Below are 15,103 nucleotides of genomic sequence, written 5' to 3'. Positions count from 1 at the left end.
TAGACTTACCTAGAAAGACTCACAGCTGTAATTGCTGCCAAAGTTGATTGTAACGTGTATTGACTCAGGGGTGTGACTACTTATGTAAATGAGGTATTTCTGTATTTCATTTTCAATACATTTGCAAAAATGTCTAACAACATGTTTTCACTTTGTCATTATGGGGCATTGTGTGCAGTTGGGTGAGGTTGAAAAAGCCATCTTGAATTTAGGCTGTAACACAACAAAATGTGGAATAAGTCAAGGGATGTGAATATTTTCTGGAGGCACTGTATGTTTCAGCTGACACAAACTAAAACAACTAAGTATTCATTATTTCCTGTTGACTATGTGGTATTTCCTTGGATTAGGATTTTGTTCGTCTGTCGAGCATTCCCTGTTGTATATTTGCTTATGCAATTGTTTTGTGAAAGACTGGTTTCCCGTCATTATTTGTCTTGACTAAATCTGACTAATGCTTGTGTCTGAGAATCCATAACAAAAAATATTGTGGACTAGCTCTTTACACATACTTCCCTGTAAGAAATGAAGCATCAAGGGATAGATTAAGTAGACAGGGAATGGGATATTTATCATCAGAAAGCAACAGAGGGGATGGAGGTTGTCGTCCTAGTTTAATAGTGTTTATCTGGACTGGTATTACTGGCAGCAGTTCTTAACTGGTGTCGTGGTAGTTGGACCGCTGGTGCTGTGCCGGCCAGGATTTTTTGTGAGTGACTCATCACATTATTGATTAACCCACTCACTTCCTGCTCACTTCCTGCTGTGTGCTTTCACGTCCGTTTATAAATAATTAATAACACTTATAGCCAGGCCACATCCATAGTGATAAACTGCATACCATAAAATATCCTATAGTGGTAGGAATCACCTCTGGGACTGGACTGTCAACAGCTGTTTCTAGGGACTATTTCTACAGCAACAGGAATATTTCACTGTTCATTTCTACTTTTGACCTTCACATAACATACACTTGGTTGACATATGTATGTATGTATGTATGTATGTATGTATGTATGTATGTATGTACGTACAGTGGGGCAAAAAAGTATTTAGTCAGCCACCAATTGTGCAAGTTCTCCCACTTAAAAAGATGAGAGAGGCCTGTAATTTTCATCATAGGTACACTTCAACTATGACACACAAAATCAGAAAAAAAATCCAGAAAATCACATTGTAGGATTTTTAATGAATTTATTTGCAAATGATGGTGGAAAATAAGTATTTGGTCAATAACAAAAGTTTATCTCAATACTTTGTTATATACCCTTCGTTGGCAATGACAGAGGTCAAACGTTTTCTGTAAGTCTTCACAAGGTTTTCACACACTGTTGCTGGTATTTTGGCCCATTCCTCCATGCAGATCTCCTCTAGAGCAGTGATGTTTTGGATTGTTTTTCTCATTTTGTCTGCCATAGTTGAAGTGTACCTATGATGAAAATTACAGGCCTCTCTCATCTTTTTAAGTGGGAGAACCTGCACAATTGGTGGCTGACTAAATATGTTTTTGCCCCACTGTATGTATGTATGTATGTATGTATGCGTACTGTAATTGTTATGATCTAACACAGTGCATATGGCAGAGGATAAATGTTTCATTAATGCTACTCGGTATCACTCCCTGCAAAGCACTCACTGTGATTGTCTATTGATGTGTTTCACAGCCTTGAGGATCCACCTCTCCTCAGCAACCAAAGAAGTGCTGGATGAGTTTGGCTATTTTGAACTCCAAGAAAGAGGGGAGGTAGAAATGAAGGTAAGGCCACAATGAATAATGCATGTGTTGTTGTCAGCATTATCTGTAATGGCTTCATGTATTCAATATTGTCTGATAAATGAATATGATAGAAAAATAAATGAAGAATACAAAAGTGTTTTGTCACATACACCAGATAGGTGCAGTGAAATCTGTTGTTTTACAGGGTCAGCTATAGTGAAATGTGGTCTTGTGATTCCCATTCTGTTTATTATATGCAGCGCATTTCAGTAGATTGCAGCTCTGGATCTCTCAGATTACGAGTGTCATAAAAAAAGATCTTCTGTTGAAATGGAAGAAAACCATAAAGTCTGGTTATGAAGTGTAGCGTACTCTCTCTAGGGATGCCAGATTAGTTTTAACAGGCCCGGCTAATGCCAGGGTCACCCTTTAAGAAAGAGAAGCCCTTTTGTGTATCTATCACTCCCACTCGTCTCCATTGATGAGCCTATTGATTTATGTGTTTTTCCAGGGCAAAGGCAAAATGCGAACCTATTGGCTTGAAGGGGAGAAGACTGATGTGTACGTTATCTGAGAGGCCTGCTGACAGCGTGTACCCACAGTGGAGCCAACCACAGAGGCTACACAGTGGCACAGTCAGCCAATGCTTTATTTGTTCTAGAATAAGGCCTAAAGGTGATTCCTTCCCCAAAAGCGGAACAACAATATTTACTGAATTAGACCTTTTTGGAAAGGAAGGGATGTTTAATGGTATGTTTATAATACCTGTGTACGGTTACTGCCCCAACAATTGTAAGATGTTTTGTATGGAGAATCTTTCTGTCCTGAGATTGAGTACTTTCTATATTTAGATTTATATCATGTGTTTGGAAGTCAATTCTGTATTAATATTTCCATACAGCGTTCATAACGGACGGGCGCACAGTGTAATAGATGTCAATGCAGAGGTCCGAGTTCCACAGTGGTGTTATAGAGTACAAGATGATATATGTATTTCCAAGATATTGTAAGATATTTTGTGCAATAAACTGAGTACAATACAACTGTGTTTCATACATTGTTCAGATAATATTATTTATGTTCAACCCTGTGTGTTTTCATAGTCGTGTGTGATTCGGTGCACTGCATTCATGTGCTTTTGATAAAAACATTTCATGATTTAGTAAATCCGATTCTTACAAAACATTAACATTTTGAAATGTCATCATTGACGGTAAAAGGGGGACATTTCTTGTAACCAGCTCACTATTTATGTGTCTGACCGTACGTCTTAACTTTTATACAGACCCGGTGCCAGGATAAAGTGACTAAGGGGGCAGTTGAAATCGGTGAGGGAGCAACATTTTTGGTGGTTCTTGCATTGGAATTATTTAGAATTCTGCTTCTATCACAATAAACATACAGTTCAAAGGCTGAGACTCCGAGACCATTGAGTGCTTTTGAAGTGACAGGTTGGCGCGAAATCTGTAGCCCATCTCAGCTGCGCTGTATCAATACAATAGACAGCGCCCTACACACTAAAGCAATGCCACTTTGGTAATGAATATAGGCTACAAGATAGATATGCTGTTTGTAAAAGGTGAATTACCTTATGTGAATGCAGCCCTACACACATATGTCTAACCAAAATAATGCAAACTAAATGCTGAAAGTAGTAGCCTAGTTATTCATGCAAAAATAAATGGGGCTTTGAATAATAACACAACTGGGAATGCGAAAGAATGAATGCGAAAATAACAAAACAGCGGTAGGCCTATAGACAAAATATCAGATCAATAAAGGCATAACACAATCTATATTTGGCGGCTTTTTATTGAAATCCAACGGAGTCATACCTAACCACCCGGAGCGCTCTGTCCATGGTGCTGATACAGCGCAGCAGAGGTACAGATTTCGCGCAAACCTGTCACTCAATCATTTTAACTTTTATGCTTTTATGACATACAACTAAAACTGAGGGGACACAAGTTTCAACTGAGGGGGCTAAGTCCCCCTTTGCCCTCTCGTGGAACCGGACCCGCTTTAATAACTGAGCCATATTCCCCTGGTGTAACTTGGACAGAATTTAGTGTCCTTATGACGTTCTCTAAAAATGTTAGAGAATCTGCTTTATTTATTGTTTGAAAGGTTTCTCTTTTTAGGAGTGAAAATGTAAGTTAGTCAGCAAAACCTGTTGGGAATCTTGAATGGCCCGGCACTTCTGTTGAAATTGCTGCGGTACCTTAGACATCCTAAATTCTAATTACAGCGTTGTCCCCTGCTTTGTCCTTTTTAGTCCATTACAGTATCACTTTAATAGGTTCCTAAACCAACAGTGACAATGACAGAAGTTATGCAAAGCAAAGTAGCTTTAAATGTTTTCTTTCTTTTATTTAACTAAAGTCCCACGATACAATCATCTGTAGCCTAGTATTTGCATTGCATCTGCCAGTATCAGAAACCTTCAATTAAATGTTAGAACACCACCATATGCACCATTGACAAAAATATCTTGCCTTTTCACATGGCAGTGTTGTCAAACCGCACAGGTAGTGACTATAATGGACTGTTTGCAAAATTCAGGTGTGAACAGACAGAGAAAAAAGAGATGCAGAGTGAGAAGAACCTGACTGTACTGTACAATAACAGTCATTATCAGGTTGTGCAGGATGCAGTTGTGTTCAGTTGCAACGACACATCACCAGTCATTAGCTGCTGTGACATGGCAGTGGGCATCATGTGTCTCTTCATCTCTGCTCCAATTAACTAAGGGGGAATCCCGTAATTAAGTGATCATGCTTATTTATTTAACCTTTATTTAACTAGGCAAGTCAGTTAAGAGCAAATTCTTATTTACAATGACGACCTAGGAACAGTGGGTTAACTGCCTTGTTCAGGAGCAGAACGAAAGATGTTTACCTTGCCAGCTCGGGGATTTTATCTAGCAACCTTTCGGTTACTGGCCCAACGCTCTAACCACTAGGCTACCTGCCACCCTGTAGCCATGCGCAAATGACCCTATAGCGCCAAACCCACGGAGTTGATTTATGATTTCAAGAATGCTTTAATTATATGCCTGGACTTTTCACTGTATTTTTTTTTCTTCAGTTTATATCATGTTAAATAATAGCCACTACCGGTAGCCCTCGTCAGTTATACCACCATAAATGTAGAACTGTCATGTTAGTGTTAGTTTCATTCCATTTTGCATCATTCCATTTCATCGTTAGTTTACATTACTTTCTGTCACGTTCCTGTGGTTGTTTCTGGGGATCGCTAGCAATAGTGGATCATGTTAGGCTAGAATATTACAAGTTGTGCTATAATTTGTCACATGTAACCTATTTGAATCATTATGGAATGCAGACCATATTGAGTTAAACCTGGAGCCTGCACTACGACCCCCACAAGCGCCAGGGGATTCTGTCAATAATGTGATATGCCAATTTCTGTTTGTAGCATACATTTCCTAAATCTGAATCGGGCCCTTATCAACCAAGTACAATGGGGCAAAAAAGTATTTAGTCAGCCACCAATTGTGCAAGTTCTCCCACTTAAAATGATGAGAGAGGCCTGTAATTTTCATCATAGGTACACTTCAACTATGACATACAAAATTAGGAGAAAAAAATCCAGAAAATCACATTGTGATTATGAATTTATTTGCAAATTATGGTGGAAAATATGTATTTGGTCAATAACAAAAGTTTAGCTCAATACTTTGTTATATACCCTTTGTTGGCAATGACAGAGGTCAAATGTTTTCTGTAAGTCTTCACAAGGTTTTCACACACTGTTGCTGGTATTTTGGCCCATTCCTCCATGCAGATCTCCTCTAGAGCAGTGATGTTTTGGGGCTGTTGCTGGGCAACACAGACTTTCAACTCCCTCCAAAGATTTTCTATGAGGTTGAGATCTGGAGACTGGCTAGGCCAATCCAGGACCTTGAAATCATTGCCCGGGCGGTGTGTTTGGGATCATTGTCATGCTGAAAGACCCAGCCACATTTCATCTTCAATGCCCTTGCTGATGGAAGGAGGTTTTCACTCAAAATCTCACGATACATGGCCCCATTCATTCTTTCCTTTACACGGATCAGTCGTCCTGGTCCCTTTGCAGAAAAACAGCCCCAAAGCATGATGTTTCCACCCCCATGCTTCACAGTAGGTTTGGTGTTCTTTGGATGCAACTCAGCATTCTTTGTCCTCCAAACACGACGAGTTGAGTTTTTACCAAAAAGTTATATTTTGGTTTCATCTGACCATATGACATTCTCCCAATCTTCTTCTGGATCATCCAAATGCTCTCTAGCAAACTTCAGACGGGCCTGGACATGTACTGGCTTAAGCAGGGGGACACGTCTGGCACTGCAGGAGTCCCTGGCGGCGTAGTGTGTTACTGATGGTAGGCTTTGTTACTTTGGTCCCAGCTCTCTGCAGGTCATTCACTAGGTCCCCCCGTGTGGTTCTGGGATTTTTGATGACCGGTCTTGTGATCATTTTGACCTCATGGGGTGAGATCTTGCGTGGAGCCCCAGATCGAGGGAGATTATCAGTGGTCTTTTATGTCTTCCATTTCATAATAATTGCTCCCACAGTTGATTTCTTCAAACCAAGCTGCTTACCTATTGCAGATTCAGTCTTCCCAGACTGGTGCAGGTCTACAATTTTGTTTCTGGTGTCCTTTGACAGCTCTTTGGTCTTGGCCATAGTGGACTTTGTAGTGTGACTGTTTGAGGTTGTGGACAGGTGTCTTTTATACTGATAACAAGTTCAAACAGGTGCCATTAATACAGGTAATGAGTGGAGGACAGAGGAGCCTCTTAAAGAAGAAGTTACAGGTCTGTGAGAGACAGAAATCTTGCTTGTTTGTAGGTGACCAAATACTTATTTTCCACCATAATTTGCAAATAAATTCATTAAAAATCCTACAATGTGATTTTCTGGATTTTTTTTCCCTCATTTTGTCTGTCATAGTTGAAGTGTACCTATGATGAAATTACAGGCCTCTCTCATCTTTTTAAGTGGGAGAACGTGCACAATTGATGGCTGACTAAATACTTTTTTGCCCCACTGTAAGTGTCACATAAGTCTCTCATCACTTTTGTCTCCCCTTCAGGGAGTGTACAGTATCCAAATCTGTACATGTGTGTGCATACAGATGTTTAAATTAAATGAAATGATACTGTAGAATTCAGTAGAAGAATGAAGGATGAATTTGAGTAATTGTTGAGTCATCAAAGGCTCCTGGTTTTATCTTTTGAAGAGAGTTGAAGGGAGGGTGAAGAACGCCATTAGCATTTTTGATACAATTTGGGAGGAGAGACAACAACAACCAAGAAGGGAACTTTTGACGGGGGAATGCATTGAAGGAATTTCTACTGCAGGTATGTAGGCCTACTGTATCACAAGCACATAGTTCATAAGATGGTTCAACATTTGTCTCCTCTGACAAAAGCACTACATTCATTTGAATAACTCAGAGCAGTGCTCCCTTCACAGGGAAATACAGAGAATGAAGTATTGTAATACATGTTTTATAAACTTAAATAAATACACAGTTATGTATAGATCAAAACATACATTATTAATTTAATTGAATCATGGAAGAAAATTAGTAGCCAAATTTATTCAAGGAAATATTTACTTTTTCACAGTTAATTTGAATTAAAACAATTATATGCAATATATTTCACTTGGCTGGAAGTAGCTAAATGTCATCTGTTTCAGACATCAATTGTTTCCCCCTCTAATCCCATGAGGTAAGGAAATGTTTTGGGGGATAATTTGCATAAATGTAGTCTAAAATTACTTGTTGCCATAGCTACCTCCTCATAATCTCTGCTGAAAGCAAGAGGAGAGAGGGACACAATGTAGATATGTCTCTTGATTGACAGAACACGAATCTGAATCAGAGCCATGCTCTCTAAAGTGAGGAGGCTGCATGAACATCAATATGAACATCAATATTTCTGACATCTGTAAGGCGGAGGGTTCTGTGTGCCTCTCTTTTTAACGTTGGAAAAACACTTTCCTCATCTCAAAAAACAAATGGTTTTCTTGCCATTTGTCCAAGGACAATAGCCAGATCCATTTTTGCCCAGCACAGAGGAAAGTGGAACATGTGGCTTTCTGTTGTTCAGCACTGCTCATTTGTGGTAATTACAAGTTGCAAAGGTTTGAGAAAAAGACCATAGGAGAAAATAACCTACAAACAAAAATAAAAGCATGAACAAACAGAGAGAATATTCTTAATACAAAGCTCTGGTATGAATAAAAAAAACAACAACTGTAATTCTGCAAGGAGACAAGGACCCTGAGATAAAGTTACAATTCAAAACCATTCATCTGTCTGCTTGTGTTAAATCATTTGTGCAGTACTTTTGCAATTCATATACAGTGCAGAGACTAGTTAATTGAAATGATAAACAGAGCAATATTCATACACAATATTATGGAACAATAATTTAATACCACTGTGTCCAATGAGTAACAGCTTAATTCTCCGGTGTGTACAGAATAGGCTTGTCATCCATGTGTTCACTGATAGGTGTGCTGAAGGTGGCATTCTTCTTGAATGGGGTATCCCTGGTTCTCACCGCTGTCACACCCTGAGACGGCAGAACATGGTACATGTTACTTGCTGTTGTTTAAAAAGGTTTTTGTGTAGACTATTATCAGACTACAGTGTGCCAGGTATGCTATTATTACAGTAGCTGCTCATTTAAGGCTTAAATTAACTGAGTTAAAAAGTGGATGAGCTGTGTCATTTCTTTCTTAAATTGTACCCCTTTTTCTCCCCAATTTCGTGGTATCCAATTGTTTAGTAGCTACTATCTTGTCTCATCGCTACAACTCCCGTACGGGCTCGGGAGAGACGAAGTCATGCGTCCTCCGATACACAACCCAACCAAGCACTGCTTCTTAACACAGCGCCATCCAACCCAGAAGCCAGCCGCACCAATGTGTCGGGGGAAACACCGTGCACCTGGACAACCTTGGTTTGCGCGCACTGCGCCCGGCCCGCCACAGGAGTCGCTGGTGCTTGATGAGACAAGGATTTCCTCCCTAACCCGGACGACGCTAGGCCAATTGTGCGTAGGCCGCGACAGGGATACGACAGAGCCTGGGCGCGAACCCAGAGTCTCTGGTGGCGCAGCTGGCGCAGCCGGCGCTGCAGTACAGAGCCCTTAACCACTGCGCCACCTGGGAGGGAAATCGACAGTATCCTGTACCAGCTGTGCTCTTTAAAGTCTATTGGCAGAATTTAATAAGATGTCTTATTGAAGGGCTCTTTGAGACCACATTCAAAATGGAGGCTTGTAAATAGCCATCAAATATGACACCAAAATTACAAACATATGCTAAATAATTTTCATTTGTTAATATCTTACATATCAACAGCCATCAAATACTAAAACTCAAGGGCCAGATGTCCAACAATAATGATGGTTTAATTGAGAGAATAAAAACCAGATTGTGCAGTAGAGATTAAATACTATATAATATGAATACTATATTAATATAAATACTATATCATTATATAATATAATGTTAGGAGTGAGTCCCAAACAGTACAAACCATAGAATACTTAAGAATATAAGGCTATGGTCCTCTAACCTTGATAGGGTAAATAAAATGCTTCTGAAAAGAATTGCTTTCTTTACACACTCATGTAATGTTTTACTGTGTTGTGGGTATGTGGGAGGTCTCTTCCAGCCATTTATTGTATTCAATTTTGTAAGTGGAATAGCCAAGCAACAAATGCTTCACAAACACAGACAGACCACTAACGCCACAGTCACTGTACTATAGCAGAGTAAATGACACACCACACAAAAGTTGACTTAAAAATTGAAAATAATAAAGATGATAAAATGTAACAACGGCATTTTGTCTAGTGTTGACTATAATGTTAAGCAGCCATCCAGTAATAGTGAAAACATGGTGCTCTCTCCATTTATGATAATGTAGAGAGGGTTATGCAAATGGAGGAGTAATGTAATAATCTGACCAACCTGTATCTGATGATGATTCTCACTCCAAAAGGTAATTGCCTGATCGCTTTTGTAGTCATGCACCTAATCACAGCAAACCAAGAATGCATTAGAAATGAACATTCTGTTCAAGTATGAGTTGAATAATAATGACGTCATTTTTATATTTGAAAGCCAGGAAAATTATAAAAGGTAGCTAGTCCCGAAACAAGGTGTCTCACACAGAGCGGAATTTTGTAATCATGTTCATAGAATATACTTGATTTAGAAGACCTTTAGTGGTGAAGGCAGGGAAGGCAGAAAGCCTTCAACTTTGTAGTCCTCTTTGGTAGTGGAGCAGAATTCTGTTTTGGGAGGCTCAGGATTAAATTCTGCATGTGTCTGCTCACTGTGGGATAGAGGAGGAAGGCCATATCAGCATGAGAACCTACAGCAATAGCCTTATCTGCCTCTGCTACTCTGACATTGTTTTCTCACATGTTCACATTGCTGAACTTTAGATTACTATTTTTAAATCTATCAGTAGCTGCATTGCTGTGTGTAAGGTCTATGCAGTGATAAAGGCTAGTTATTCTTAGGCTTACATGATTAGTGTATGAATATGCATAATAATACATTCATTATCATATGAATCAAAATAACATTGTTCCACTGTTATTCTACATTATTCATACAGGTTGTCATAACATACTGATGTGTGGTGTAAACTCCCTGTCCTATCTCTTCATAACTGGTTTCCACAGATCCAAATTTAATTCTCACGTTGAGCAGCTTCCAAGAAGTGTTGATCTGTTGACATTTACTCTTACTGTTTCCCTGCAGCAGACTATTGCCATGGAAAAACAAAGCAACACTCTCCAAACCACTATTAAAGGTTCTATGACTAATGCTACTTATTTAAATTGATGTTATTTTTGTCATAATAAACTAGTTAGAGCCTTGTTAATGTTCTTTACATTTAACTTTGAGCATTCAGTAAAAATCTAGCTCAGTTTTGTGACTGTGCGGTTTTGCATGGCATAAGTCAGTGAATATGAGTTGAGACTCTCGCCCCTCCAACAACCCGTTTTAACCGTCATACCTCCCTTTGTTAAAATCGCTTGTTGGGGGATGTTAACCACATTGTTGTGGACACATTCTATGAACCACATTACACTGCACATAAATGTTAAATCAGATAATGAAGTCAAATCAAAAAGCACAAAGTGTTCATAGAACTGTAAAACTAACCAAGACTTGTAAATTACATCACTTTCCTCCTACCAGTTCCGCTCAAGGCATTGATTGAACAGTGTTGTGTCACGTCTCGAGTAATATATTATTATATATATATATATTTCAAGTTTGAATGTGTTGTTCACATTATGATAACTGTTATGAAATGAAACTTTGGTCAATTAGGCCTACCTTATTTTCTTGAGCAGATCATTTTCCAAAAGTTCTCCTCTGAGGCCTTAACAAATAAAACATGGGCAAAACACATACCGAACTCTAAAATGCTTGAGTGAATTTTAATCAAGTCAGACAGTGAGACAGCATAACAGTATGCTTATGAACAGTTTGCACAGTAGTAAGGTTACAGTATGTTTGAATGTTGCGTGGCATCCACTGAATCTAAAACTCATTCCAGAAAAAATCTATTCAAGGTCAGCTGGATGTAGGTATGTTTATTGGTGTTCAATGTTCTCATTCTGTACCTACCTCTTTGTCTCACCCCATGACCCCTGGGAGGGGTGAAAGCAGCATTCACTGTGGTGACACCTTGAACTTTGGATGACAGATCCATGGTGAGAATCCCTTTATGTCCATTTTTGTGGATGTGCGCTCTGGGCCTCTCATTGTCAAGGACGGCAGTGGCCCGCTGAATGAATGTAATTCCAAAGACTAATAAAAAGCTGTGCCATGTGTGACAACATATTGTTGTTTTCAATAATTTTTAATGAGTTAAAGGAGTGACTTGTACTAATGACCTATTAATGATGGCACTCATAGCTAACTGAGAAAACAGGAGGGAGAACATGCGAGCCCTCATATACCTGAATTTAGCTATACATGTAGGCCTACCGCTAACTTACATCTCTCGCTCTCACACACGCACGCACACACACACACACCACTACCAGCTTTCATATTGAGACAACTTTTGCCAAGAAAAAAAACTCACCTCCTCTACCCAGTTATACAGCAAACATTTTCCAATAGATTTTTGTTCAACAGAAGTGTCCAATGCAGTCATTATATTTTCATTACAATGCACTTAGTTAGTAGTGTGAAATCGCTCATTTATCTTGTGAAACCAAGATAGTTGATGTAGCTAGCTAGCTTGCTTCTAGCTAAACGTAGCTACCACTATTTATTATTCTGTTGTGGAAGTGTAACCCTAACAACTGTAAACAAACGACATCGTGACGTCATTCGAAAATAAGCATAGAGATAATTTTGGGTCTTTGCGGGTCAGATAAGCTTGTTGACCAATCAGGGCCGGAATATGACTGCAAATCACATAATAATTTAACACGCTCATTCTTTTTTTACGTAGTTATTACACATTGATTACACATTGATCACACATCACTCGTATTTCATATGTCACAGCATTCACCGATATGTATGCCATGATGTTAATAATAACATCTGTATCAAATATATTTGTAAACATTTTTGATCCTTCTCTTATTTCAAATGATCACACAGACGTTTTCCCAATCGGTCGAACAAATAATGCCTTATTACCAACGCGGTATTGCACACATGACGTGTAATTTCAGCACACACAACATTCTATAATATAATTTTGATATTAAATCCATGGTGTAAAGTTTTAATATAATTTGGCGCATAAAGCACTATATTTTATGTAGCTAACATTCACATCACTCAATGTGTATTTGTGTCCACACCCCAATTTCAAAATCCTGGTTTCAGTATTTGCACTGTGCAGCTACACGGCATATAGTCAGATGTGGTTGTGCACAAAGCAGCCAGTCATGACAAGTTTTCTCCCGAGACCCTTGGGATGGGGAAAGGGATGGGAGGGTGTGTGTGTGTGTGTGTGTGTGTGTGTGTGTGTGTGTGTGTGTGTGTGTGTGTGTGTGTAACAATACAGACTGAGGTGTCTCTTGTGAGAGGAAAGACAAATGAAAGGGGTATGTAGAGGATGGAAGGTATGGCATGAAATGCAGGTATGTGAAATGCATTGTTTTGGTTCCAAGAGAAGAAATGGCCCCCTTGAGGTACATTACAGTGAATAAAGAAGATGTTATTGTGTTTGGAGGCATTGTGTTTGGAGAAACACTGCCCTGTGTCTGTCTAAATCTTGACAATTTAGCAATCTTTTTTTCTCCAAGACATCTCCCCTATGAATTAATTTCATACACATCAAATCAAATATTTTTCCTGACTAAAAAAATATTTAAAAAAGCATAGTGTGTGCAGGATTCATTCATGGTATCATCACAATCCAATTCCAAAGGCTGGTTTGCTTATTGTTTTGTAGACTTTCCATTGGTACACAGAAGCACTATCCACAATAGAATACAATGGAGGAAAACAACTGATACGCCTCAATTAACATCAAAGCAAAGCTCTATAATGGAAGGCCACAATGTTGAAGATGATGACTTAGGAGTAACCCAAAATGACTTAGAACTCAACTTCATTCTCTGCATCTCTGCATGTCCGCAATATTGTAAAAAATCATCACAATTAGACGGTCCCCATTGACTAGATCTTTCCGTATATTGTACATGGTATGATAATTTGGTGCAGTAGTATTTACTGCTTGCCGAAACAATGAACACAATTGCACATATGTATGTTGTGATGAAAACAATGTGTTAATATTCTGTGAACTAAACACTTAACAGTGAATTTTGTATTGAATGATGATATTTTATTTAAACGCAAATCTAGCTGAAAGACGATGGCCAAAGCATACCCATGATGTTGCACAACGATTTAAGGCAATAAGTCGTTATTTTACTCAATGTATGATATATTTGGGCTTGAAGTAACATATCCATGTGAATGCGGTATCTTTTCCTACGATATGACACACAAATTATTTTCAACCTAAATTTAATTTCAGGGCTTGGTTTTAATTGAAAGTTACCACCCACCAACCAGCATGGCATTGTTAATGAATCAGAAACAGCTACAAAATCAATCCTCTTTGCAACTGAGATGAGCCAAACATCCTTGTGTCTGCTTGGCCGCCTGAGCCATGAAGCAAATTAGAATAGGGTCTGGAAACGTATGTTTTTTTAACCTCCACTATTTTTAACATAAAATTATCTTAATCCATAATAATTTGTCAGTTTTCACTTATTTTTGAGCTAGTCTGTATTAAAAATACATATATCTGACCACTTTATAAAATGGTATAATTGTGTGATATGATAACATTTTGCAAATCCGCTCCCACCCGTCGCCCCAAGATGAATGGTTTTGACCACTAGAGTTTTGCCTCGTCACACGCTCCAAATATACATGTCATCTGCGGCGTGCATGATCTTGAGGCAAATCATTGTAGCCTATCATTTCACTTCCCATGTGAGAACCTTGAGCACTTCCTGATTTGGCTTTTCTGTACCGCAGCCAAAGCCTGCCAGCAGCTTACCTACCAAGGGTTGTACCGTGTCTATTAGAATTTCGCATTTCAATAGTTATACATATTACCGGAGCTTCATCTTATTCTTTCAAACCTTTTCTTCTGGCAGATAACAATAGTTGACGAAGTCAAAGATAGTCCAGTGGTTTCCATATGTGGCGAAGTTTTACCTAAATGAATGCTTATGACAAATCCAACTCCAGAACCAGCTATAAAGCCAGCTGGCTAATCTTTTTAAGATGGTGTAGTAGTAAAAAAAAATGCAACAACATAACATGAGCTAGCTAGACAAGGTTAGCAAGATCGCTAGCTAGTGCTGAAATGGACTTGAGCATACTTTACGTTTCAACACAGATCCGAAAATTGCTTGTACGCAATTGAGAAAAACTGTAAGCTCCACACCAGCTTTACTCAGTTCGGGTGCAAGGCAAAACAATTACGTACATTGTTAAAAGAAATATGTGCCTGCACACTTTTAATACGTCCTAAACGTGAAACTTTACAGCACAATCATCCCCAAAATGACTAGATCTTTCAAATTCCTGCATGAGGGATTTCAGTGAAATTATAAATATCTCTTGAGTGAATGGCTGTTTACATGTACAGTGCATTTGGAAAGTATTCAGAACCCTTGACATTTTCAAAATGTTGTTATGTTACAGCCTTATTCTAAAATGGATGAAATTGTTTTTAGAAATTTTTGCAAATATATTCTAAATAAAAAACAGAAATATCACATTTACATAAGTATTCAGACCCTTTACTCAGTACTTTGTTGAAGCACCTTTGGCAGCAATTACA

General features: G+C 38.7%; 2 protein-coding genes across 4 annotated transcripts in view; one reads left to right on the top strand and one right to left on the bottom strand.

Moving 5' to 3' along the window:
• Positions 1 to 2,760, top strand: part of LOC110523562 (atrial natriuretic peptide receptor 2) — a 58,035-nt gene extending 55,275 nt beyond the window's left edge. For both annotated transcript variants that reach the window (XM_021602362.3, XM_021602361.3), the window contains exons 21-22: positions 1,665 to 1,756; positions 2,229 to 2,760. In XM_021602362.3, the coding sequence (XP_021458037.2) occupies positions 1,665 to 1,756; positions 2,229 to 2,291 (155 nt within the window). In that variant the 3' untranslated portion in view covers positions 2,292 to 2,760. The remainder of the gene's footprint in view (positions 1 to 1,664; positions 1,757 to 2,228) is intronic.
• A 4,544-nt stretch (positions 2,761 to 7,304) lies between these two features.
• spag8 (sperm associated antigen 8) lies at positions 7,305 to 12,122 on the bottom strand. 2 transcript variants are annotated; one of them, XR_016495973.1, is made up of 6 exons: positions 11,858 to 12,122; positions 11,395 to 11,554; positions 11,101 to 11,146; positions 9,953 to 10,081; positions 9,715 to 9,777; positions 7,305 to 8,306 (listed from the first exon to the last, which is right to left on the bottom strand). XR_016495973.1 is itself a non-coding variant. In XM_021602360.3 (6 exons), the coding sequence occupies exons 1-6, from the start codon at positions 11,927 to 11,929 to the stop codon at positions 8,193 to 8,195; spliced, it is 570 nt and encodes a 189-aa protein (XP_021458035.1). In that variant the 5' UTR covers positions 11,930 to 12,122; the 3' UTR covers positions 7,305 to 8,192. The 2 variants fall into 2 exon arrangements, 1 of the variants encoding a protein (XP_021458035.1); XM_021602360.3 differs by having other exon boundaries at positions 9,967 to 10,081.
• Between the last annotated feature and the right edge of the window lie 2,981 nt (positions 12,123 to 15,103).

Source organism: Oncorhynchus mykiss, chromosome 5, assembly GCF_057628025.1.
Source record: "Oncorhynchus mykiss isolate SJ-2025 chromosome 5, ASM5762802v1, whole genome shotgun sequence".
Lineage (NCBI taxonomy): Eukaryota > Metazoa > Chordata > Actinopteri > Salmoniformes > Salmonidae > Oncorhynchus > Oncorhynchus mykiss.
The sequence above is the reverse complement of the archived record's forward strand: the minus strand, read 5'-3'. Positions and strand labels throughout refer to the sequence as shown.

What these genes read in the sequence shown, in the direction of transcription:
- spag8 (XM_021602360.3), bottom strand. Translation starts at nt 11,929, where the DNA reads ATGACTGCATTGGACACTTCTGTTGAACAAAAATCTATTGGAAAATGT. An exon ending in GATCTGCTCAAGAAAATAAG is followed by an intron (nt 10,082 to 11,100) that starts GTAGGCCTAATT and finishes TCTATCCCACAG; the next exon opens with TGAGCAGACACATGCAGAAT. An exon ending in CCCTGCCTTCACCACTAAAG is followed by an intron (nt 9,778 to 9,966) that starts GTCTTCTAAATC and finishes TGCTGTGATTAG; the next exon opens with GTGCATGACTACAAAAGCGA.